This window comes from Vipera berus (genome assembly GCF_964194415.1).
Source record: "Vipera berus genome assembly, chromosome: W".
Classification (NCBI taxonomy): Eukaryota; Metazoa; Chordata; class Lepidosauria; order Squamata; family Viperidae; genus Vipera; species Vipera berus.
Genome location: NC_138210.1, coordinates 32,001,134 through 32,026,485, shown reverse-complemented (window position 1 = coordinate 32,026,485; position 25,352 = coordinate 32,001,134). Strand labels below are relative to the sequence as shown.

The following is a 25,352-nucleotide window of genomic DNA, read 5'->3' as shown; positions in this document are numbered from 1 at the left end:
TATGATTTAACCCTTGGGAAAGTTTAAAGGACCAGCTTCCGTTTGTTTAGCCTGCATTTGCTGCTGTTGGATTTTTGAGCCTCTTTAAGGCTACTTATTGGGAGGGGACAGAACACAGACTAATTGGGCCAATCTTCTGCCTTTCGCTGAAGTAGCTTATAATAATACTGTGCACAGTAGCGCTGGTCTTATACCATTTAAGATAGCTACCAGGAGGGATTTTGTGCCTATGCCTGAGTACCCCCAGGAGCAAGCTGCCTGAGTACCCCCAGGAGCAAGCTGGCCGTCTGCCAAAGACCTTGGAACATCGCCCGGTAATCATAAAATTGATATATGATTTAACCCTTGGGAAAGTTTAAAGGACCAGCTTCCGTTTGTTTAGCCTGCGTTTGCTGCTGTTGGATTTTTGAGCCTCTTTAAGGCTACTTATTGGGAGGGGACAGAACACAGACTAATTGGGCCAATCTTCTGCCTTTCGCTGAAGTAGCTTATAATAATACTGTGCACAGTAGCGCTGGTCTTATACCATTTAAGATAGCTACCAGGAGGGATTTTGTGCCTATGCCTGAGTACCCCCAGGAGCAAGCTGCCTGAGTACCCCCAGGAGCAAGCTGGCCGTCTGCCAAAGACCTTGGAACATCGCCCGGTAATCATAAAATTGATATATGATTTAACCCTTGGGAAAGTTTAAAGGACCAGCTTCCGTTTGTTTAGCCTGCGTTTGCTGCTGTTGGATTTTTGAGCCTCTTTAAGGCTACTTATTGGGAGGGGACAGAACACAGACTAATTGGGCCAATCTTCTGCCTTTCGCTGAAGTAGCTTATAATAATACTGTGCACAGTAGCGCTGGTCTTATACCATTTAAGATAGCTACCAGGAGGGATTTTGTGCCTATGCCTGAGTACCCCCAGGAGCAAGCTGCCTGAGTACCCCCAGGAGCAAGCTGGCCGTCTGCCAAAGACCTTGGAACATCGCCCGGTAATCATAAAATTGATATATGATTTAACCCTTGGGAAAGTTTAAAGGACCAGCTTCCGTTTGTTTAGCCTGCGTTTGCTGCTGTTGGATTTTTGAGCCTCTTTAAGGCTACTTATTGGGAGGGGACAGAACACAGACTAATTGGGCCAATCTTCTGCCTTTCGCTGAAGTAGCTTATAATAATACTGTGCACAGTAGCGCTGGTCTTATACCATTTAAGATAGCTACCAGGAGGGATTTTGTGCCTATGCCTGAGTACCCCCAGGAGCAAGCTGCCTCTCAAACTCTGGATCAGTGGGTGACCTCCTTCCAAAGTGTTTGGGCAAATGTCAAAAAAGCCTTAACCCAAGCTGCTAAGGTTTACAAGGAGCAGGCTGATAAGAAACACTCCCCTCAAAGACCATTTTATGTTGGGGAAAAGGTTTATCTTTCAACTAAGTATTTGAGAATGAGGTTACCCAGCAAAAAATTGCGGCCAAAGTTTCTGGGTCCTTTTCCTATCACCAAAATCATAAATCCTGTTACCATGGAGTTAAAGCTTCCACAGCTTTGGGGGAAAGTCCACCCTGTGTTCCATTGTAGTCTGTTGAAACCTGTGTCTGAATCCTCTTTAAGAGCTATTCCAAAGAAGTCGCCGGGTCCAATAGTGGAAGAGGGAGAAGCACATTATGAAATAAAACAAATTCTTGATTCCAGGTTGTACAAGAGGAAGTTGCAATACCTCGTTCAGTGGAAAGTTCAGTGTGAAAGCAGAAAGGTTAATAAAAAAAATTACGACAAACATCCTCACAAGCCTTGAGGAAATACCTAATATGCTTTTTGTTTCCCCTACAGGAGACTCTTTCCTTTTAAGAGGGGCCAACTGTCAACTCTGCAAAAAGCATGGCTGCAGCCATTTTTTCTTCTCATTGTAGGTTGCCACATAGAACGGAGGGAGGGGCGTTGCATAAAAAAGCCCGCCAAATGAGTATATTGGGGAATGTAGTTGATTACATAGTTTTGTGGGTGGGACATTAAACTTTGTAATTGGGCAACTGTTACTTGTCTATTCAAACTTGGTTTCACTTTTGACCGTGCTGATACTTTGTAACTAATAAACATGTTGAGGAATTTTCAAGCCTTGGAGTTCTGCTTTATTCGTCTCTGTCTGTTGGAACCATGACACTAGTCTTGTTCGCTGCCATGGAGGGACATGGTGTGTGTGGTCCCCACGGTAGGGCAGTTGCCTGTCCAGGTTGACCTTTTTGCAGATCTCGCTTAATGTAAGATCCTGCCTCAACTAATCCTCCCAAGAAAGTAGAACTCTTGAAACAGGCATTGTTTCAAAAGGAACTTTTATTGAGAGACAGTGATAGCAAGAGACCAAAGCGAGATCTAGCGTTTTCCCACGTGAAACGTTACATTAAAGCATCCCATTCAAACCCCCACCCCAACAGCCAAATGTCCAGTTTGATTTCAGCCACTCCTGAGGTGTGAAGTTCTTATGAGAGCCAAGATGATAAGTGCAGTTCCCAGGCACAGTCCTCCAGGTTTCATTTCTTCGCATCCAACTCCAATCGGAGGAGAGTGGAGATAAGACAGATGGCCTATGGCACATTTCCCCTTCATGGATTACTGCCTTGTCGTGGTGAAGGGGCTTGCGTAATTCAGTGAAGCTATGAGCTATGCCGTGCAGGGCCACCGAAGATGGACAGGTCATAGCAAAGAGTTCAGACAAAACGTGATCCACTGGAGAAGGAAATGGCAACCCACTCCAGTATCTTTGCCATGAAAACCCTATGGACAGTACCAAAAGGCAATACGATATGACACTGGTAGATGAACCCCTCAGGTCGGAAGGTGTCCAATATGCTACTGGGGAAGAGCAGAGGGCTAGTACTAGTAGTGCCAGAAAGAATGAAGCGACTGGGCCAAAGCCGAAAGGACGCTCAGCTGTGGATGTATCTGGTGGTGAAAGGAAAGTCCGATGCTGTAAAGATTTTTTCTACATAGGAAGCTGGAATGTAATGAATCAAGGCAAGCTGGACGTGGTCAAACAAGAGATGACAAGACTGAATATCGACATCTTAGGAATCAGCGAACTAAAATGGACAGGAATGGGTGAATTTAATTCAGATGACCATCAGGTATACTACTGTGGGCAAGAATCCCTCAGAAGAAATGGAGTAGCCTTCATAGTCAATAAAAGAGTAGGAAAAGCAATACTGGGATACAATCCCCAAAATGACAGAATGATCTCAGTGCGAATCCAAGGCAAACCATTCAATATCACAGTAGTCCAAGTCTATATCCCAACCACCAGTGCTGAAGAGGATGAAATTGACTGGTTCTATGAAGCCCTACAGCACCTTATAGAACTAACACCAAAAAATGATCTCCTTATCATCATGGGGGATTGTAATGCTAAAGTAGGAAGCCAAAAGATAACCGGAATAACAGGCAAGTTTGGCCTTGGAGTACAAAATGAAGCAGGGCACAGGCTGACAGAATTTTGTCAAGAGAATACGATGGTCATAGCAAACACTCTTTTCCAACAACCCAAGAGACGGCTCTACACATGGACATCACCAGACGGTCAACACAGAAATCAGACTGACTATGTGCTCTGCAGCCAAAGATGGAGAAGCTCTATACAGTCAGTAAAAACAAGACCAGGAGCTGACTGTGGCTCAGACCATGAGCTTCTTGTTGCAAAGTTTAGGCTTAAACTGAAGAAAGTAGGGAAAAGCACTAGGCCACTCAGGTATGAATTAAATTATATCCCTGTTCAATATACAGTAGAGGTGACAAATAGATTTAAGGAATTAGATCTGATAGACAGAGTGCCTGAAGAAATATGGACAGAGGTTCGCAACATTGTACAACAGGTAGCAACCAAAACCATCCCAAAGAAAAAGAAATTCAAGAAAGCAAAATGGCTGTCTGAGGAAGCTTTGCAAATAGTTGAGGAAAGGAAGGAAGCAAAAGGCAAGGGAGAAAAGGAAAGATACACTCAATTGAATGCAGAATTCCAGAGAATAGCTAGAAGAGATAAGAATGCCTTCTTAAATGAACAGTGCAAAGCAATAGAAGAAAACAATAGAATAGGGAAGACCAGAGATCTCTTCAAGAAAGTTGGAGAGATGAAGGGAACGTTTCATGCAAAAATGGGCATGATAAAGGACTAAAATGGCAGGGACAGAACAGAGGCAGAAGAGATTAAGAAGAGGTGACGAAATTACACAGAAGAACTATACAAGAGCGACCTTAACGTACCTGATAACCACGATGAGGTGGTCACTGACCTCGAGCCAGACATCCTAGAATGTGAAGTGAAGTGTGCCTTAGGAAAGCTGAGCAACAACAAAGCTAGTGGAGGTGACACTATTCCAGCTGAGCTATTCAAAATCTTAAAAGACGATGCAGTAAAAGTGCTACACTCAATTTGCCAGCAAATTTGGAAAACTCAACAGTGGCCACAGGATTGGAAAAGATCAGTTTACATTCCAATTCCAAAGAAAGGCAGTGCCAAAGAATGTTCAAACTATTGCAGCATTGCACTCATTTCACATGCTAGTAAAGTTATCCTTAAAATCCTAGAAGCTAGACTCCAGCAGTATGTGGATTGAGAACTACCAGAAGTACAGGCAGGATTTCGAAGAGGCAGAGGAACAAGAGATCAAATTGCCAACATATGCTAGATTTATTTATTTATTTATTTATTATTTTAATTCCATTTATATCCCGCCCTTCTCCGAAGACTCAGGGCGGCTTACAAGCTTAGCAGTAGATCATGGAGAAAGCTAGGGAGTTCCAGAAAAACATCTACTTCTGCTTCATTGACTATGCTAAAGCCTTTGATTGTGTGGATCACAACAAACTGTGGCAAGTTCTTAAAGAAATGGGAGTACAAGACCATCTTGTTTGTCTCTTGAGAAACCTATATGTGGGTCAAGAAGCAACAGTGAGAACTGGACACGGAACCACTGATTGGTTCAAAATTGGGAAAGGAGTCCGGCAAGGCTGTATACTGTTGCCCTGCCTGTTTAACTTATATGCAGAGCACATCATGAGAAAGGCAGGGCTAGATGAATCAAAAGTTGGAATTAAGATTGCCGGGAGAAATATCAACAACCTAAGATATGCAGATGATACCACTCTAATGGCAGAAAGTGAAGAGGAACTAAAGAGCCTCTTGTTGTGGGTGAAGAAGGAGAGTGCAAAAGTTGGCTCGAAACTTAACATTAAGAAAACCAAGATCATGGAATCCAGCCCTCTCAATTCCTGGCAAAAAGATGGGGAAGAAATGGAGGTAGTGACAGATTTTATTTTCCTGGGCTCCAAGATCACTTCAGATGGGGACTGTAGCCAAGAAATTAAAAGACGCTTGCTCCTGGGGAGGAAAGCCATGGCAAATCTAGACAGCACACTAAAAAGCAGAGACATCACCCTGTCAACAAACGTGCGTATAGTCAAGGCTATGGTCTTCCCAGTTGCAATGTATGGCAGTGAAAGCTGGACCATAAGAAAGGCTGAGTGCCAAAGAATTGAGGCCTTTGAACTCTGGTGCTGGAGAAGACTCCTGCGAGTCCCTTGGACTGCAAGGCGATCAAACTGGTCAGTCCTAGAGGAGATCAACCCTGACTGCTCTTTAGAAGACGAGATCCTGAAGTTGAAACTCAAATACTTTGGCCGCCTAATGAGAAGGAAGGACTCACTGGAGAAGAGCCTAATGCTGGAAAAGATTGAGGGCAATAGAAGAAGGGGACGACAGAAAATGAGGTGGCTAAATGGAGTCACTGAAGCAGTAGACGTGAGCTTAAATGGACTCCAGAAGATGCTAGAGGACAGGAAGGCCTGTGTTGTGATTCAGGGTCAGCCTGTGGGTTCGGCAGTTGGGTCGGACGATTCAGAGGAGGAGGAGGGGGGTGTTGGAGAGCTTGCTGAGGGTGTTGGAGAGCTTGCTGATGAGAGCCCTCAGCCAGGCCCCTCCCACCTGGTTATGACGCAGACCCAGCTGTGTGAGCCTGACAGCGTGGATGAAGATGACCCACAGCTGGCCCTGTTCAAGGACGCCCGACGCAGGAGGCAGTCAATCATCAGTAAACAGAGGAAGGCAATGGGGCACCTCGGAAGGAGGCAGAGAGAAGCCACGCCCTGAACTGTTTAAAAGGGGAATGCATGGGAGGGCTGGTTTGCTGAAGGCAACCGTTTGAATAGCTCCTGTTTCATGGTTCGTGTCTTGTTTTTGCTCTGTTTGTTTTGTGTCCATAAATTTGGCAGGCTTAGTTCCAGCCTCTTACCTTCTTTTAAAGGGGTTGTACCTGCCTTATCTGCAGGGCCGGTAGTAGGCTGGTACAGAACAGTTTGCCTTCAGCCTCCCACCCCTTACTATTATTATGGAGCAGCTACGTGCTGAGAATGCCCAGCTCGCCCAGCAACTCACTTTGTTGGCAGCTCAGGTGGCTCAATTGCAAGGTCAGGTCCATGCTGCACCCCCACCATCACCCCCACCCAGGAGAAAATGCCAAGTTGCGATGCCGGATAAATTTACTGGCAATCCAAACTGTTTCCTGCTTTCCTGGGACAATGCCAGCTCTTTATCAGCGTGAGAGCAGCTGATTTCCCCACTGACCGGGATAAGGTGGGGTTTGTGTTAAGCCTTCTTTCGGGTGATGCAGCTCGTTGGGGCACGCCTCTGCTGGCTCAACCTAGTCCATTGTTGGACAACTTTGTGGGGTTTTGTGATCATATGCGTCTGATGTATGAGGACCCTATAAAGACACAGACTGCTACTCGACGCCTGAAAGCTCTGAGGCAGGGTCAACGCCCCCTACAGGGCTATATCAGTGATTTTCGGCTGCTTAGCCAGGATTCCGCCTGGAATGAGGCTGCGCTTGTGGATGCCTTCCAGGATGGATTGTCGGAGATGTTGGATGAGCTGGCCCGTGTGGATATTCCCTCAGACCTTAATGGGCTGATCCATCTCTGCCTGCGGATCGATGCTCGGTTGCAGCAGCGAAGGAGTCGCCGTGCCACCCCACATACCCCTGCAGCCCCTGTGGGGGGTTGTGTTTTTACTGCGGGGACCCTGGGCATTTGGCTGCTTTTTGCCCAAAGAAGCGACAGCGGGCATCAGTGACCGAGTCTGCCCCGAGAAAGTCCCCTACTTTTCTGTCGGGAAACGCCCCGAGCCCGATCTAGACGGTGTGATAGATCGGGCGTCCAACAACAACACTGAGCGATGTCTTTCCGATGCTGCCTGTGGACCTCCACGGCATCTGATATTGGAGGCACGTCTGATCTTTCCTGGCAAGCCAGAGGGGATTCCAGTCCATGCCTTAATTGACTCTGGGGCCAGCACAAATTTTATGGACTCAGCATTTGTGACCAAATGGGCTGTTCCCCAGTGCCCGGTGGAACCGCCCATGTTAGTGGAGACTATCGATGGTCAAGTGCTCCTGTCTGGGCCAATTACGGCCGCCACGCAACCATTATGTATGGCCATCAGTTCCCATGTGGAGGCCATCCAGTTCTATATCACCTCAGATCTGCATTTCCCCGTGGTCTTGGGACTGGCGTGGCTCCGGGCGCATGACCCACAGATCTATTGGTCACAGAACTTGGTCACCTTTCCAAGCTTGCAGTGTGTGGACCACTCCCGCCATATCTGTGCCGGCCAGGTGGAGGGTTCCCCAGGGGTTTCCTTGCCTCCCGAACTGTCCGACTTTGCTGATGTGTTCAGCGAGACAGAGGCGGATCAATTACCCCCGCACAGGCCCTATGACTGCCCCATTGATTTAGTCCCTGATGCGCCTCTCCCAGTGGGGCCTTTGTACTCCATGTCGGACCCCGAGTTGGCTGCATTGCGGGACATTCTGGAGAAGAATTTGGCTCGAGGTTTCATCCTCGCCAGTGTCTGCACCCGTGCTCTTAGTCAAAAAGAAGTCGGGCGAATTGCGGCTTTGCTGTGATTATAGGAAACTCAACGCCATCACGGTGCGCAATCGTAAACCCGCTGCCCCTCATCCCCGAACTCTTGGACCGACTCCGGGAGGCTAAGATCTTCACGAAACTGGACCTGCGTGGAGCTTACAACCTCGTCAGGGTTCGGCCGGGTGATGAGTGGAAGACGGCGTTTGGTACTCGCTATGGACATTTTGAGTACACGGTGATGCCGTTTGGCCTGACTAACGCCCCCGCTGTGTTTCAGCATTTCATGAATGACATTTTCCGGGATTTGTTGGATCAGTTTGTCGTGATCTACTTGGATGACATCCTGATCTACTCCCCGTCGCGTGAGGTGCACCATCAGCATCTCCATCAGGTCCTGCAGCGACTCCGAGAACATCGGCTGTTTGCCAAGTTGGAGAAGTGCCAGTTCTACCGGGTGTCCATCGATTTCCGGCGGCGGGGCATTTTGGCCTGTTCAAGACCCTGAACCTGGTCTCCCGTACCTTCTGGTGGCCCCGAGTCCGACACGACGTCCAGTCCTATGTCACCTCCTGCATCCCATGCAGACAGGCCAAGTCAGCGACAGGGGCCCCGCCTGGATTACTGCAGCCCTTGCCGACACCCAAAAGACCCTGGGGGGCTGTGTCCATGGACTTCTTGACGGATTTATCCCCATCCTCTGGTTTTACGACAGTGTATGTGGTGGTGGACATGCTGACCAAGATGGCGCACTTCATCCCCTGTCGCGGCTTACCGTCAGCCCGCGCCACTAGTCGTATATTCATTCAGCAGGTGTTTCGGCTGCACGGCCTCCCTGATAGAGTTGTCTCTGATAGTGGGGCCCAGTTTACAGCCCGCTTCTGGCAGGAGTTGATGCATGCGTTGGATATCAAGATTTGCCTCTCGTCCGCTCATCATCCTCAAACTGACGGGGGAACCGAGAAGGTCATCGGTATCCTGGAACAATGTCTGCGCTGCTACGTCAATCTGCAGCAAAACAATTGGGTGGACTATCTGGCCATAGCTGAGTTTGCATTTAACAATTCGCAGCACACCTCCACACAGATGACACCGTTCTTGGCCAATGTGGGATATCACCCCCGGTTTTTCCCCCTTTCTCCTGTGGACTCACCGGAGCCGGCAGCGAACGACTTCATGGCAGAGTTACAGGCGATCCATCGATTGGTGCGACGTCAGTTAGAGAAGGCCAAGGCCGATTACAAAAGGTTTGCTGACCGGTTTGCATTTAACAATTCGCAGCACACCTCCACACAGATGACACTGTTCTTGGCCAATGTGGGATATCACCCCCGGTTTTTCCCCCTTTCTCCCGTGGACTCACTGTTAAGGAATTTGTTGTGCAGAGGTCTCTTTGTGCTACCAAAGAGTTGCACAGACAAGGAAGGGTACTGAGAGCAGTAAAAGTCACACAAGAGTACACTGAGTTGAATTTAAGGTCAATATACAAAAAACTAAAATGTTGTCTAAAAACATGACAGTATCACAAAAGGCTGTTTTAGAAGAGCTAACGGGATTTGAAATAGTTAAAAGGGTTAAATATTTGGGGATATATTTGTCACCCTCAAATGTGAAGTTATATAAAAATAATTATGAAAAGTTATGGGGAAAAGTACAAAAAGAATTAGATAGTTGGAAAAAATTACAATTAACATTATTGGGAAGAATTGCAGCAGTGAAAATGAATGTTTTGCCAAAATTTTTATTTTTATTTCAAATGATACCTATACTTAAAAAGGATTTAAATTTGGAGGAATGGCAAAAAGGAATTAATAAATTTGTCTGGGCAGGGAAAAAGCCACGAGTTAAACTTAAGATAATGCAAGATAGGCGTGAAAGAGGTGGTCTTAAAATGCCTAATTTCAAATTATATTATGAAGCTGCTGCTTTGTCAGCGATAAGTGATTGGTTTAATATAACACAAGCGAGATTATTAAATCTTGAGGGTCATGATTTGTTATTTGGATGGCATGCATATTTATTGTATGATAAGAAGGTGGATAATGTGTTTAAGATACATATTTTAAGGTATGCTCTGTTGCGAGTTTGGAAAAAGTACAGACACAAGTTGGGATACCTATTTGGGCAATACCTAAACACGCAATAGAAAATATAAATGTTGGATTTAAACATGATGTGACTACATATAAGGAAATTTTAAGTTTTGAGAGGAATGTATGGCAATTAAAGTCATATAACATTTTAAAAGAAGAAAAGATTGTACAAACCTGGTTTCAGTATGGGCAATTACAGGCTAGGTGGAAAGAGGACCAGAAAACTGGTTTTTCAATGATTGATGAAAACTTGGTAAAGCAAATCAGAGATCAAGGTCAAGCACATATAAAAAGGATATATCTTGCATTGATAGAAATTGATTCAGAGACGGAACTTGTTAAAGATTGTATGATAAAGTGGGCTCAGAATTTTCAAGAAGTTATAACAAGGGATACTTGGGAACAGATCTGGGTGACAAATGTAAAATTTACACAGGCCCAAAACTTAAGAGAGAACTTTTACAAAATGTTTTATAGGTGGCACTTAGATCCTAAAAAACTAGCAAGTATGTATCCGAACTGCCAGCCCAACTGTTGGAGGTGTGGTTGTGAGGATGCAACGTATTTTCATATATGGTGGACTTGTAAAAGGGTTAAAGCTTTTTGGATTAAAATTTGGTGGAATATGCAAAAAATATTCAAGAAAAGGATAAAGTTTTGTCTGCAACTGTTTTTATTGGGTATTATCACAGATACTACCGTTGTGGACACTAATTTGATGTTGAATTTAATTACGGCAGCGAGACTTTTAGTAGCACAATATTGGAAGAAGGAAGAACTGCCGACTATAGAAGAATGGACTTTAAAAGTTTCCAACTTGGTGGAAATGGCAAAGATCTCAGCGTATTTGAAAGACCAATAGCAACAGAGATACATTGTGGAGTGGAGAAGATGGATGGATTATATCCAGAATAAATATGGGACTAAAAAGTTTCATTTAGCATTTGAATAAGTAGCGGATATAATGTATAACTAGCTTGTAGTCATTTTATTAAGAGTTAAAGTGCGATAGAACTTAATATTTTATAGTTTTTGCATATTTTAGATTATGTTTGTTTGTATTTTTATACCCTGTATTTTGCTCTGGGAAGTCGGGGAGGGGGGAGGGGAGGGTTGGGGGGGTGGGGAGAGGGGAGGGGGAGGGGGGGTTGTATTTAAAAATGTATGGTAAAACTTTTCAATAAAAAAAAAGAGTACACTGAGTTGTAAAAGCAAAAAGTAGTTTACTTGAAGGTGGTGTAAGAATAAAAATGCACAGTCAAAAATAAACAGTCCAGGTCATACACAGTAGCAACAGTCCAAGAAGCAATCCAAATACAAAGTCTTCTTACCGGTCCAGAGGTCAATACACAGTTCAGGTAACAGAGCAAAAACAGTAACAGTAGAGAGCAGTGAATTCATAGAGAGAAAGAAGCTACGTTACTAGCTCCCTCTTATGGTCATGAGAACACTTACACACCCATTGGCCAATTAGCATCTTAAAGACATAACATCATGGTTAATATATTTCCAACCCAACATTGTAGGCTAACACCATATGCCTAACATTCTCCCCTTTGGGTAGAATAATATATAACCCTTACAATCTTATCCACATTCTTTCACAATTAGCATTGTGTTTCACAGCACTTTGTACCTTCGTAAAATGATCTGCAATATTTACATCAGATGAACAATACTTTAGCTGTATTAATTTATCTTTGACACATTGTCTGACATTTAAATAACGAAGATCAGTATGTTTGGATCTTGTTCTTACTGCAGCATTATTAGCCATCTTTATCGCAGCTTGATTGTCCTCATATACAATGAATGGATCATTTACATTTAAACCCATATCTAACAATAATTGTTTGTACACTAGCAGTTCTGTACATAACACTGATAGACATGAAAATTCAGCCTCCATTGTAGATAAGCTTATGTGTTTTTGTCTAATGGACTTCCATCCAATCAAAGAATCACCCAACATTATAGCCAACCCTGAAGTAGAATTACGAGTGCTTGTATCAGAGGTAAAACTCGCATCTGCATATGCAGTGAGGATTAACTCACGATTTGGCTCTAAATATAACGAGTAGTGAATAGTCTGCTTCAAATACCTTAATATCATTTTAGCTGATTGCCAGTGTCTAACAGTTGGTTCATTGTTGTACCTAGTTTACACAGTAAGAAATATCAGGTCTAGTCCAATTACTCAGATACATAAGACTTCCTATCAAAAATTGGTACATAGTCTTATCAAATACAGGACTCTCAACATTAGTGTCCTTCAAATCCATAGCCATCGGAGTTTTTGCTGGTTTACACATTTCCATATTGTATCTCTTTAATAACTGAGATATTTTACTGGCTTGCAACACCTTAAAACCCCTATTCGTTTTCACAATATCTAACCCCAAATAGTGGCTTATTTCTCCAAGATTCCTAATTGTGAATTTATTTTGCAATCTTGAAATGATGGTTCGTGCTTCTAACTCAGTTTTTGTTATTATTGCAATATCATCTGTGAATAATAAGAGAAAAGATAATGCTCTGTTGTGTTCTCTTCTAAACAAACAAGGATCAGCATTACTGGCTACAAAACCTATTGCACTTAACTCATTAACTATACATGTATTCCACTCATAGCCTGATTGTTTCAATCCATAGAGGCTTTTCTTTAATTCCCAACAATCATGGTCTCTATCATTGGTCAATCTTGGTGGTATTCTTAAATAAATAGTATGTTGCAATGGAGCATGTAAATATGCAGTTTCAACATCTACATGGTTAACCATATATTGGTTTTTAGCCGCCCATACTAAAGCTGCTCTTAAAGTAGTTGCCCTCAGACTGGGTGCAAACACCTCGTCATAATCCTCAGTAGTTTGGGCAAAACCTTGTGCAACCAAACGTGCCTTATGGGTTACAGTTCCATCTACACCCTTCTTTATTTTATATATCCATTTGCAACCTATAGCTTGCTCACCAGGTGGCAATTTTGCTTTCTCATAGACCTTAAGATCCTGCAAAGACTTCAACTCCCTGTTCATTGCAGCTTTCCATGATGCCTGTTCCTTTTCAGGATACATCCTGATCTCATCATAGTTAGAAGGTACTGAACTAACTTGACATATTATACTAGCTTCATAGCGATCAGGTGGACGTCTGATGTGCGTTGAACGCCAAGGAATTACAGGGCTTTGAATTTCTGACTCCTTTCCTTCCTCTGATTCATCTTTAATCTCCCCTATCTCCTCTTCATCTTTTATATTTACAGGAGATGTATTATCATTACTAGTTACGTTATCATGGGAGTCCTCAAACACTAGAGCACAGGTCTGCAACCCGCGGCTTTCAGCCATCTCCTGCGGCTCCCAGTCCTCTGCCATGTGAAGTCCAAAAAAAAAGTGGGACTAAACAAGTTTAACCAATCAGTTCAAATATGCAGGGTAGGTGCATATCTCACCTTGGCTCCACTCTTCAAACCCTGTTCTGCACATGCGCGCATGTACACACATGCGCACACATTTTTTGCGGCTCCCAGTTTTTCCTTTTGTGAGGGAACCGGTTCCGAGTGGCTCTTTCACTGTTTCAGGTTGCTGACCCCTGCACTAGAGGATCAGTATTAACAGTTCCTTGCTCTTATCTATCCCAACAAACGTGCTCAACGAATTTGGCAGTTGCACTATTATATACATTAGTTGTGCCTTGTTCCCAGAAACGATAGGATCTGTGATTAGCTTCATAACCTATGAAGTATAATTGCCTAGCCCTATGTTGGCCTTTACTCCTGAGTTGTGCAGGAATGTGGACCCAAGCTGGGGTACCAAAGGTGTGCAGATAATCAAGGTTTGGTTTTCTACCATGCCATATTGTATATGGTATTTTACCGGTAGAAGTATTAACAACTATATTCAGAACATGGTTTGCACATTTTGCTGCCTCCCCCCACAGTCTATCTGTTAAGCCAGAATCTTTTAACATGGTTCTCATCATGGCTTGTAACGTTTGCCCACGTCTCTCAACAAATGCATTATGTTGAGGCCTATAAGGGGCTGAACGTTTATGCTCAATGCCAGTTGATTCTAGCATATCAACAAAGCGCTTGTTTGTAAATTCAGTGCCATTATCAGTAATTATGCACTGAACCTTTCTCTTTGTTTTTCTCTCAACAAACTTCAGCCAGTTTGAAAATTGTTGGAAAGTGTCTGCCTTTGACTTAAGCAGATAACAAAAACCATATCGAGAGTAATGGTCCAGTATACTTAAAATATAACAGGATCCTCCTAAACTTGGTTTCATGGGTCCAATTAAATCTGCAAATACAACTTCCAAAGGAACAGTTGTTTTGAAGCTGTTTAACCTGTTTTCAGGAGTTGCCTTACTCTTTTCCTGATTACAGGCATTGCAATTCAAATACTTACTACATGTCTTCAGTTTAATTCCTTTTACTAACTCAACTGTTTTACGTAGTGAGTTAAAGTTTATATGCCCTAATCACCTATGCAATAAATGTATACATTCATCATGTGGCTTCTTATTCTCACATATCGAGTTAGCTTTTACTGTACTAACCTGGTTACTTGTGAGAACAAATAAACAATTTTTCAAATTAGCAGTTACACAGGTTACATTCCTCTCAATAGTGCATTGCTCCCCTCTGAATGTTACCACAAACCCAACTTTAACCAATTCCCTTACAGATAACAGGTTGAATCTTAGTTTAGGTATAAATAACATAGGTAACTTTTCATCAATGCATGGACAATAGGAATTACCTTCACCAGAGGCCTTCATCCTACAACCGTTTGCCAGTGAAACATATTGGTTGCTGTTTTTCATATTAATAAACCTCTTTTTCACTTTAGTAATGCATTGTGAAGCCCCACTATCAACAACCCACAATTCATTATTTCTGGATGTTGGTTCACCAGAAACAGCTAAACCAATGCCCTTCTTTGCCTTCCCACTGCTATTCACATTCTGTTTTCTTCCCTTCCTACAGAATTTAACTATATGCCCTCTAGCCCCACAAGAATAACATTTCTTGACGTTGTAAGCAGTGGTGAATGGCTGCTCCTCTCATGGTTGTGTCTCTCTCAGCTGGTCTCTGTCACGCCTCCTTCTGGACTCTTCCAGCAGTCTCCCAGTAATGTTAGTCAATGTCAGTTCCTCTCTGGTCAGGACTTCCAGAGAAGAAACATACCTGTCATAACTCTCATCCAAAGATGACAGAATAATGTAGACCTGATGCAACTCTGAAAAAATCAGCTCCTTTTCATGAAGCTCTTGAAAAGTTGCCTTCATGTAGTTTAAATGGGTCAGCATATCTCCATTCTTTTGCAGACGAGCCCTAAACAGCTTACGTGTAAGGTGTATATGTGCACCCACACTGTCTCGAACATAAAGCCTTCGCAAAACGTCCCAACACCTAGCAGCAGACTCCTCACCACGAATATGGACAAGCTGCTGGTCATTCAGTGTTAGTCCAATAATGCAAAGAGCTTTCTCATTGTTTCGTTTAAAGTCGTCTATCTTCTTTGCATCCTCTTCGTTATTTGCATCCCAAGCAGTAGTATCAGGTGGGTTATTTACTACAGTCCATAGTCCTTCCTTGCGCAAAAGCAAGCAGCATTTCGTGGACCAGGAAACATAGTTTGTCCCATCCAAACGGGTTATCCAGGAGATGCCTGACAACAGTTCTTGTGCCATTTTACACCAAAATAGCTAACACAAACTCAGCTAGGAATACTGTGTGTACTAACTCTCAGTACAGGCCTGGGCCCATAACCAGTGTTAAGGAATTTGTTGTGCAGAGGTCTCCTTGTGCTACCAAAGAGTTGCACAGACAAGGAAGGGTACGGAGAGCAGTAAAAGTCACACAAGAGTACACTGAGTTGTAAAAGCAAAAAGTAGTTTACTTGAAGGTGGTGTAAGAATAAAAATGCACAGTCAAAAATAAACAGTCCAGGTCATACACAGTAGCAACAGTCCAAGTAGCAATCCAAATACAAAGTCTTCTTACCGGTCCAGAGGTCAATACACAGTTCAGGTAACAGAGCAAAAACAGTAACAGTAGAGAGCAGTGAATTCATAGAGAGAAAGAAGCTACGTTACTAGCTCCCTCTTATGGTCATGAGAACACTTACACACCCATTGGCCAATTAGCATCTTAAAGACATAACATCGTGGTTAATATATTTCCAACCCAACATTGTAGGCTAACACCATATGCCTAACAGTATCCTGGAACAATATCTGCGCTGCTACGTCAATCTGCAGCAAAACAATTGGGTGGACTATCTGGCCATAGCTGAGTTTGCATTTAACAATTCGCAGCACACCTCCACACAGATGACACCGTTCTTGGCCAATGTGGGATATCACCCCCGGTTTTTCCCCCTTTCTCCCGTGGACTCACCGGAGCCGGCAGCGAACGACTTCATGGCAGAGTTACAGGCGATCCATCGATTGGTGCGACGTCAGTTAGAGAAGGCCAAGGCCGATTACAAAAGGTTTGCTGATCGGTCAAGACGGGATACGCCTCCACTATCGGTGGGAGATCGGGTCTGGTTGTCCACCAGGAACCTACCGTCAACACGGCCGGTGAGAAAGTTAGATCACCGATATTTAGGACCGTTCCCAGTCGAGGCTGTCATCAATCCGGTCGCCTATCGCTTAACTCTGCCACGTTCCCTGCGCGTGCACCCAGTCTTTCATCGGTCTCTGTTGGTCCCCGAGCAACCGGCCTATCCACTCCGACGAGGTCGTTTCCAGTACCTGATTGAATGGAAAGGCTACGGACCAGAGGACTTCACCTGGGAAGACGCGACTGCCGTTCATGCCCCGGCGTTGGTGACCGCTTTTCATGAACAATTTCCATCTCGACCGCATCCGGATCGGCAGACCCGGGGGAAGGGCCCTGCGGTGCGGGATAGTGTTGTGATTCAGGGTCAGCCTGTGGGTTCGGCAGTTGGGTCGGATGACTCAGATGAGGGGGAGGAGGGGGGTGTTGAAGAACTTGCTGATGATGGCTTTGAGGCTCCGCAGAGCCCCCAGCCAGGCCCCTCCCACCTGGTGGAGACCCAGCTGTGTGAGCCTGACAGCGTGGATGAAGATGACCCACAGCTGGCCCTGTTCAAGGACGCCCAACGCAGGAGGCAGTCAATCAGCAGTAAACAGAGGAAGGCAATGGGGCACCTCGGAAGGAGGCAGAGAGAAGCCACGCCCTGAACTGTTTAAAAGGGGAATGCATGGGAGGGCTGGTTTGCTGAAGGCAACCGTTTGAATAGCTCCTGTTTCATGGTTCGTGTCTTGTTTTTGCTCTGTTTGCTTTTGTGTCCATAAATTTGGCAGGCTTAGTTCCAGCCTCTTGCCTTCTTGTAAAGGGGTTGTACCTGCCTTATCTGCAGGGCTGGTAGTAGGCTGGTACAGAACAGCCTGGAGGAACGTTGTCCATGGGGTCGCGATGGGTTGGACACGACTTCGCAGCTAACAACAACAATGGCACATTTCTTCTTCCTTTCACACCCATAGGCATCAAAGGGGTAAAGAACAAAGTGGAGGAAATGCAGATCCCCTCCCTCCCACCAGAATAGCAAGACTCATAGTAAACGAACAGCCTCCCCCCTCCTAACAGAATGGCAGACCCAAAGCATTCTAAATAAAATAACAGAGTTAAGTGATGAGGGCCTGACAAGTTGTCTATATAGCATCAGAACTTACAGGCTGTAAGTTACACTATTACAGCACCACTGAACCACAAGCACAAATCGTAATTGAAAGTATCAGTACAGAAGCGAATGCGAGATTGCCCTGAACCGAACAAAGGGAGTAGCGGTACACTAGTGTTTATAAGACAAAGAACCTTTTGGATGTTGCTAGAAAAGCCAACAGCACTCTAGTGTGTACGTGATGAAATTTTTCAGAACTTCCATGTGCTTTCTCTGGAGAGGCTGCATAGGTCTGAGACACCAGGCTGTGATAAAACAGCTTCTGTTGGTTAGTGGGTGTTTCGAGATAGCCTGTGCTCCCCCTACTTTGGATTAGAGTTCTAGGAACCAAATGACACGATCCATTTCTTTGTCTGCTGCTTGGACACCAACTGGCAATCAAATTGTTGGCCTCATGTGAATTTTTTTTAAAATCTGTTTTAAATTTGATTTTTGAGATTTTTCACAGAACCTCTATGATGCTTTTGTGGAATCCTAGGGTTCCATGGAACACAGTTTGGGAACCACTGAACTAGAGAAAACTATCTCCATTTAATAGGAAGTCATTTGGGTTGTTTTAGTTTATCAATTTATTGTGCACATTTTAGTTTTTGTTATATATAATTGTTAACTTCTAGGAATCCCTGGAGATTACAACAGCAATATGTACACATGATAAACAAGTGAGAAATAAATGCATATACAGGTAGTCCTCGACTTACAACAGTTCATTTAGTGACCATTTGAAGTTACAACGGCACTGAAAAAAGTGACTTATGACAATTTTTCACACTATGAGCATTGCAGCATCCCCATGGTCACGTGATTTACATTCAGATGCTTGACAAATGACTCACATTTATGATGGTTGCAGTGTCCCAGAGTCATGTGATCTCCTTTTGTGACCTTCTGACAAGCAAAGTCAATGGTGAAACCAGATTCACTTAACAACCGTGTTGCTAATTTAAGAACTGCACTGATTCACTTAACAAAAGTGGCAAGAAAAGTCATAAAATGGGGCAAAACTCACTTAACAAATTTCTCACATAACAACATAAATTTTGAGCTCAATTGTGGTTATACATTGAGGACTACCTGTATGATTTAATTCCATATCTACAGGTGAAACTCGAAAAATTAGAATATCGTGCAAAAGTTCATTTATTTCAGTAATGCAACTTAAAAGGGCAAACTAATATATGAGATAGACTCATTACATGCAAAGCAAGATAGTTCAAGCCATGATTTGTCATAATTGTGATGATTATGGCTTACAGCTCATGAAAACCCCAAATCCACAATCTCAGAAAATTAGAATATTGTGAAAAGGTGCAATATTCGAGGCTCAAAGTGTCCCACTCTAATCAGCTAATTAAGCCATAACACCTGCAAAGGGTTCCTGAGCCTTTAAATGGTCTCTCAGTCTGGTTCAGTAGGAATCACAATCATAGGGAAGACGGCTGACCTGACAGTTGTGCAGAAAACCATCATTGACACCCTCCATAAGGAGGGAAAGCCTCAAAAGGTAATTGCAAAAGAAGTTGGATGTTCCCAAAGTGCTGTTTCAAAGCACATTAATAGAAAGATATGTGGAAGCGAAAAGTGTGGAAGAAAAAGGTGCACAAGCAGCAGGGATGACCGCAGCCTGGAGAGGATTGTCAGGAAAAGGCCATTCAAAAGTGTTGGGGACTTTCACAAGGAGTGGACTGAGGCTGGAGTCAGTGCATCAAGAGCCACCACACACAGACGGATCCTGGACATGGGCTTCAAATATCGTATTCCTCTTGTCAAGCCGCTCCTGAACAACAAACAACGTCAGAAGCGTCTTACCTGGGCTAAAGAAAAACAGACCTGGTCTGTTGCTCAGTGGTCCAAAGTCCTCTTTTCTAATGAGAGCAACTTTTGCATCTCATTTGGAAAAGAAGGACCCAGAGTCTGGAGGAAGAATGGAGAGGCACACACTGCAAGATGCTTGAAGTCCAGTGTGAAGTTTCCACAGTCTGTGTTGATTTGGGGAGCCATGTCATCTGCTGGTGTTGGTCCACTGTGCTTCATTAAGTCCAGGGTCAACGCAGCCATCTACCAGGAGGTTTTGGAGCACTTCATGCTTCCTTCCGCAGACGTGCTTTATGGGGATGCTGACTTCATTTTCCAGCAGGACTTGGCACCTGCCCACACTGCCAAAAGCACCAAAACCTGGTTCAGTGACCGTGGGATTACTGTGCTTGATTGGCCAGCAAAACTCAGATTGAGGACCCAGATTGTTGGGGGCAATAAGCTGACTTTGTAATAATGCCGCTTGGGGGGCCCCAAAAGCCCTAATAAGCAGGCATATACATAGAATGAAGGCTACTGCTAAGCTTGTAAGCCGCCCTGAGTCTTCGGAGAAGGGCGGGGTATAAATGGAATTTTAAAAAAAAAACTCGCCTGACCTGAACCCCATAGAGAATCTATGGGGCATTGCCAAGAGAAAGATGAGAGACATGAGACCGAACAATACAGAAGAGCTGAAGGCCGCTATTGAAGCATCCTGGTCTTCCATAACACCTCAGCAGTGCCACAGGCTGATAGCTTCCATGCCACGCCGCATTGAGGCAGTAATTGCTGCAAAAGGGGCCCAAACTAAGTACTGAGTACATATGCATGCTTATACTTTTCAGAGGTCCGATATTGTTCTATGTACACTCCTTGTTTTATTGATTGCATGTAATATTCTAATTTTCTGAGATTGTGGATTTGGGGTTTTCATGAGCTGTACACCATAATCATCACAATTATGACAAATCACGGCTTGAACTATCTTGCTTTGCATGTAATGAGTCTATCTCATATATTAGTTTCCCCTTTTAAGTTGCATTACTGAAATAAATGAACTTTTGCACGATATTCCAATTTTTTAAGTTTCACCTGTATGTCTATTTTTGTAAACTGAGTTCATTGCCAGTATTTTCAGGATTTGTCTAATTTCCTTGGAAACTATTAGCCATAGAAAGAAGCAAAAACCTAGCAGGATACTAAAGCCTAAACACAGTACATTCTGCTTGGATCTTGGCCAGGCTTTTGATATTTCATCAATGTATACTCAGGCAATTAAAGTGACATTGATAATGCTGGAAAGCTGCCTTCTAAAACAATTAAATAGATCAAAATGAAAAACACATCTTTAGGCTTCTAAATCCAAATTCCATATTTAACAAAATAACTGTAGACTCTGCATAACCCTGACAGCTTCCTTCTCATTTCAGTTGAGCTGTTTACTTTCCTAAGTTTGTTCCCTAAGCACTACAGTAGGGGTGGGCAAGCTTTTGGGCCACATTTTTTTCACGTACATATATATTTCTGCCTCTAAGGGGCACAAGGTTTGTTTCCCTTTGATCAGCAAAGGCACTGGAAGTACATAGGAATTTTCAGCCCACATCCTTGTACGTAGGCTAAGATGGCTTGGGGGAGTGTTAAAGAAAACATGCATTTTTACCTATTATTTGATGGGGAAAAGTTAAAAACTGAATGACTGAAAATTCTGCGATTGAATTTTAGTGGAGCAAACTTGGACCCACAAGTTGGAAGCTAGGGTGCCTCATGCAACCCATGGGTCACAGTTTGCTTCTTCCTGTGTCTTAGGTTGGAGAGCTGACCTCTTTTAAACTTGCTTCCCATCAACCCAGGATGAGGTGCTCAGGTTGTGACACACTGTATCATTCACACATTTCATTCACTGTTAACAGAAATTACATTTGATAGCAGAGAATTTACTGGGAACCTTTCTTTGGAAAATGGCTGTGTGACCGAGCTTGCACTCTCCCCATCACCTTACCATCTGGAAACAGAACTGAAAAATTTGGGAAGGCACTCTCACTCAGTCCTACACCCTCACACTACATAAAAGTTGCTTTTCTCATTTGCTCTGCATATTTCAGAGTCTGACCTTTAGAGCATTGATGACAGTTTCAATGTGGGTTTTGACAGCTTCATGTGAGAATTCAGAGCTGGCTAGGGTACACATGCTCTCCAGGGCTAGGTATCTTAGGTTCGTCTCTCGATGCTGCAGGAACTGGCCTAGTTGATTGCATGCACGCACCAGCAGGTTGGGTTCACTGCAGAACAAGAAGTCAGGGTTAATTCCAGAGTAGGCACAGCAAGGAGTACTCTGCATGTAGCTCAGCCTGTCAGTCTCTCAGTGTGCCAGCAATCCACCTGATTCTAACCTAATTCTATAAAAACACTCTGTTCTTTTTATTTGATTTTCATGGTTCTCTTTTGTTTCACTGGCTCTGCCTATACCTTCTAATGGCTGACACTTAACAGAAACTCTTGGAAGTCACACAAGGGTTTTTCCCCCAGAGGTTTGGTTCAATTAAAACAGACATGTCAAACTCACAACATCACATGACGTCATGCAACATATTGGAGCTTTTTCTCCATTGCCGGGCACGGTTTCCTGGTGATGCATCTGGCCTCTGGGCCGGCAGTTTGACACCCCTGAATTAAAACAATACTGAAGAACTTTGGGTCTGTGGGCCAAGTTATTTCCATTTAACATACTGATTTCTAAGGCAGATCTTGTTCTTTCTCCCACAAATTGGGAAAACTCAAATTGATCAGAACCTTTCACCCATTTCCTTGTAAACAATCAGGTTAAAAACTCAGTTGAAACCAAATTACTTTTATAAAAAAAGGTCTTCTAAGCTGAGGAGCATTTCGGAGGGTTCTTTTGGCTAACTTTCCACTCCTCAAATGTTGCAAACACATGTCTTTCCCCCTACCATCCCACTGCAACTTGGCTTTTAAAAAGTCTCCAATAATATTAATGTATCAACAGTATCAATGGAGGCATTCAAAAAGTTAGTTGTGAAACAAAATGAGCATTTTCAAGGAGAAGCAGAATTATTATTATTATTATTATTATTATTATTTATTAAATTTATATACCGCCCTTCTCCCGAGGGACTCAGGGCGGTGAACAGGGCACATATAAATAGCAAATACAAAAATTAAAAAGAGAATTAAATAATCGCCCAGTAAAACAATACAGTATAAAAACCCATTAAGAACCCTAAAATCCCCCCATCAGGCCAGGCCAGCTTGTTCGAATAAGTGGGTCTTCAGACTGCGTCGGAAGAAGCGAAGGTTCGGTGCCGTCCGGAGCTCGACCGGCAGCTGGTTCCATAAAGCCGGAGCGCCCACAGAGAAGGCCCTCCCCCTGGGGGCCGCCAGCCGACATTCTCTGACCGGAGGCACCCTGAGGAGGCCCTCTCTGTGGGAACGCACAGGGCGGAGGGAAGTTGACGCCGGCAGCAGGTGGTCCCCAAGGTACTCCGGACCCATGCCATGTAGGGACTTAAAGACCATAACTAGAATGTTATGGCGAACAGGGTGTGAATGCAGCTCTGGAAGTGCATGGAGGAGAGTACATCTCCAAGAGAATGACATTGTCGATCTGGGTGCCCTTGAAATGGAATGCATTTCCCACCTCCAATCTAATAGACTTTTAGAACAAAAAACCCAACCAAACATAGATGCTTGCCTATCATAGTGGATGATGAGACTGATGGCTTCAAAAAGGATAGCGTTCTTGGCATTGGAGTGCTGGACCTTCTTGGACTTGGGGGGTTCCTGAGCCTTGTTGAGGATAGTCTCCAAGCATTCAACCAGGCGTCCTTTCACTGATGCATCTTCTGCAAATAAAACAAAATATTGAGCCAGTTACTTTAACAAGCAGGAATCCTAGTCCCAATCAGCCATTCATCAGTTGTAGCACAAAACAGTTGACACTCCACCCATGCAAGGATCTATATTGAATTCCAGTTTCTCACACATTTAAAACCATCCATTCTCTGTTGTTCTGAAAGTCTCCATATGGAAATGCAACCAAAGCTCAATGTGTTTGGGATGCTACAAAATAATAGGCATTATCAGGATCTCCTCCTCCAATGATCAAATGCAGAGTGAGAGGAAAATGGGAAGGGCATGAGCACAATGTTTGTGCAGGCTCATTACTAGAGCAGGAAAAAAAGACATCCCTAAAAAGACCTAGAAAAAAGAAGAGATGAAGAGAAGCTAACTTTTTTATTAAATTCATATCCCATCTATTTGCCAAAAATGCATTCAAAACAGTCAATGATCCTGAATTATAAATGAAAACTGGCATAGTGATGAAAAGGTAAAACAAGGTAAAACAGATTAATAATAAAAGGAAGCATTGCTTCTATGCCTTTTACTAAGGAGAGGACTGCAAATCAGCAAGAAGTGCAGCACCAGGAAGTTGGCATATTCCAGTACTATCTTTTATTTCACTGAGCAGAAAACCCCATTTTTGTTACCTTGGGTGGGGTAGCACTGTAGCAGCCGCAGAAGCTTAACTGAGAGCCAAGGGGCTGACACAAAGTAATAGGTGTAGTCCTGGAAGTCTGTGGAGGCTGAAGACACAATCTGAAAGGAGAGGATACAAGCAGGGCAGCCCAGAGAGCCAGTCAGAAATGTCCACATTTGGTGCATCAGAACAACCATATTCCCTAAGAATCTCTATGCCATTGTCACCAAAGTTCATGGTTCGCAACTGCCTGAGTAAAATTAGCTATGCCACAAGACTTGGGGTCAAACTGTGGGAAGATAAATGGCCCTTATACTACTACTTCCAAATGAAGGCCCCAACTTCCTAAGCTACTAATATGGTCAGAAAAGAAGATAGGTGTGTTATACAGCAAAAGAATAAAGAACTGTGTGCTAGCTATATCATGTCAGGAAGAAGTTGGAGAATGCCAAACTAAATCTGCCACTAGCTATATGCACTGTTGCTCTATCAGTATACTGTATTTTATCTAAATATATTGTATAATGTAGCATGTGAACAATTTGCACACTCTTAATAAACAAGGAGGGGATGGGGGAAGGTATCAGCTGAGAAGTTTCCACTGAAGGTAAATAGCTTGTGGGAGAAGCTCCAGAATTTGTTTAGGAAAACCCTCTTCCACATTCTATAGGCAACTGTCCAAGTTTTGTCAATCTGCTGCCCTGCTCTCAAGTAGATACAGGTGAAACTCGAAAAATTAGAATATCGTGCAAAAGTTCATTTATTTCAGTAATGCAACTTAAAAGGGGAAACTAATATATGAGATAGACTCATTACATGCAAAGCAAGATAGTTCAAGCCGTGATTTGTCATAATTGTGATGATTATGGCATACAGCTCATGAAAACCCCAAATCCACAATCTCAGAAAATTAGAATATTACATGCAATCAATAAAACAAGGAGTGTACATAGAACAATATCAGACCTCTGAAAAGTATAAGCATGCATATGTACGCAGTATTTGGTTTGGGCCCCTTTTGCAGCAATTACTGCCTCAATGTGGCATGGCATGGAAGCTATCAGCCTGTGGCACTGCTGTGGTGTTATGGAAGATCAGGATGCTTCAATAGCGGCCTTCAGCTCTTCTGCATTGTTCGGTCTCATGTCTCTCATCTTTCTCTTGGCAATGCCCCATAGATTCTCTATGGGGTTCAGGTCAGGTGAGTTTGCTGGCCAATCAAGCACAGTAATCCCACTGCTTTTGGCAGTGTGGGCAGGTGCCAAGTCCTGCTGGAAATTGAAGTCAGCATCCCCATAAAGCTTGTCTGCGGAAGGAAGCATGAAGTGCTCCAAAATCTCCTGGTAGATGGCTACGTTGACC

At 43.6% G+C, this 25,352-nt stretch overlaps 1 protein-coding gene across 1 annotated transcript in view; it reads right to left on the bottom strand.

The window, feature by feature from the left end:
• Positions 1-25,352, bottom strand: part of LOC308676529 (AP-2 complex subunit alpha-1-like) — a 173,334-nt gene that overhangs the window by 37,732 nt on the left and 110,250 nt on the right. The window contains exons 7-9 of the mRNA XM_081342370.1: positions 24,001-24,109; positions 23,205-23,355; positions 21,606-21,774 (exon numbers count right to left, since the gene is read on the bottom strand). Coding sequence (XP_081198496.1) covers positions 21,606-21,774; positions 23,205-23,355; positions 24,001-24,109 — 429 coding nt within the window. The remainder of the gene's footprint in view (positions 1-21,605; positions 21,775-23,204; positions 23,356-24,000; positions 24,110-25,352) is intronic.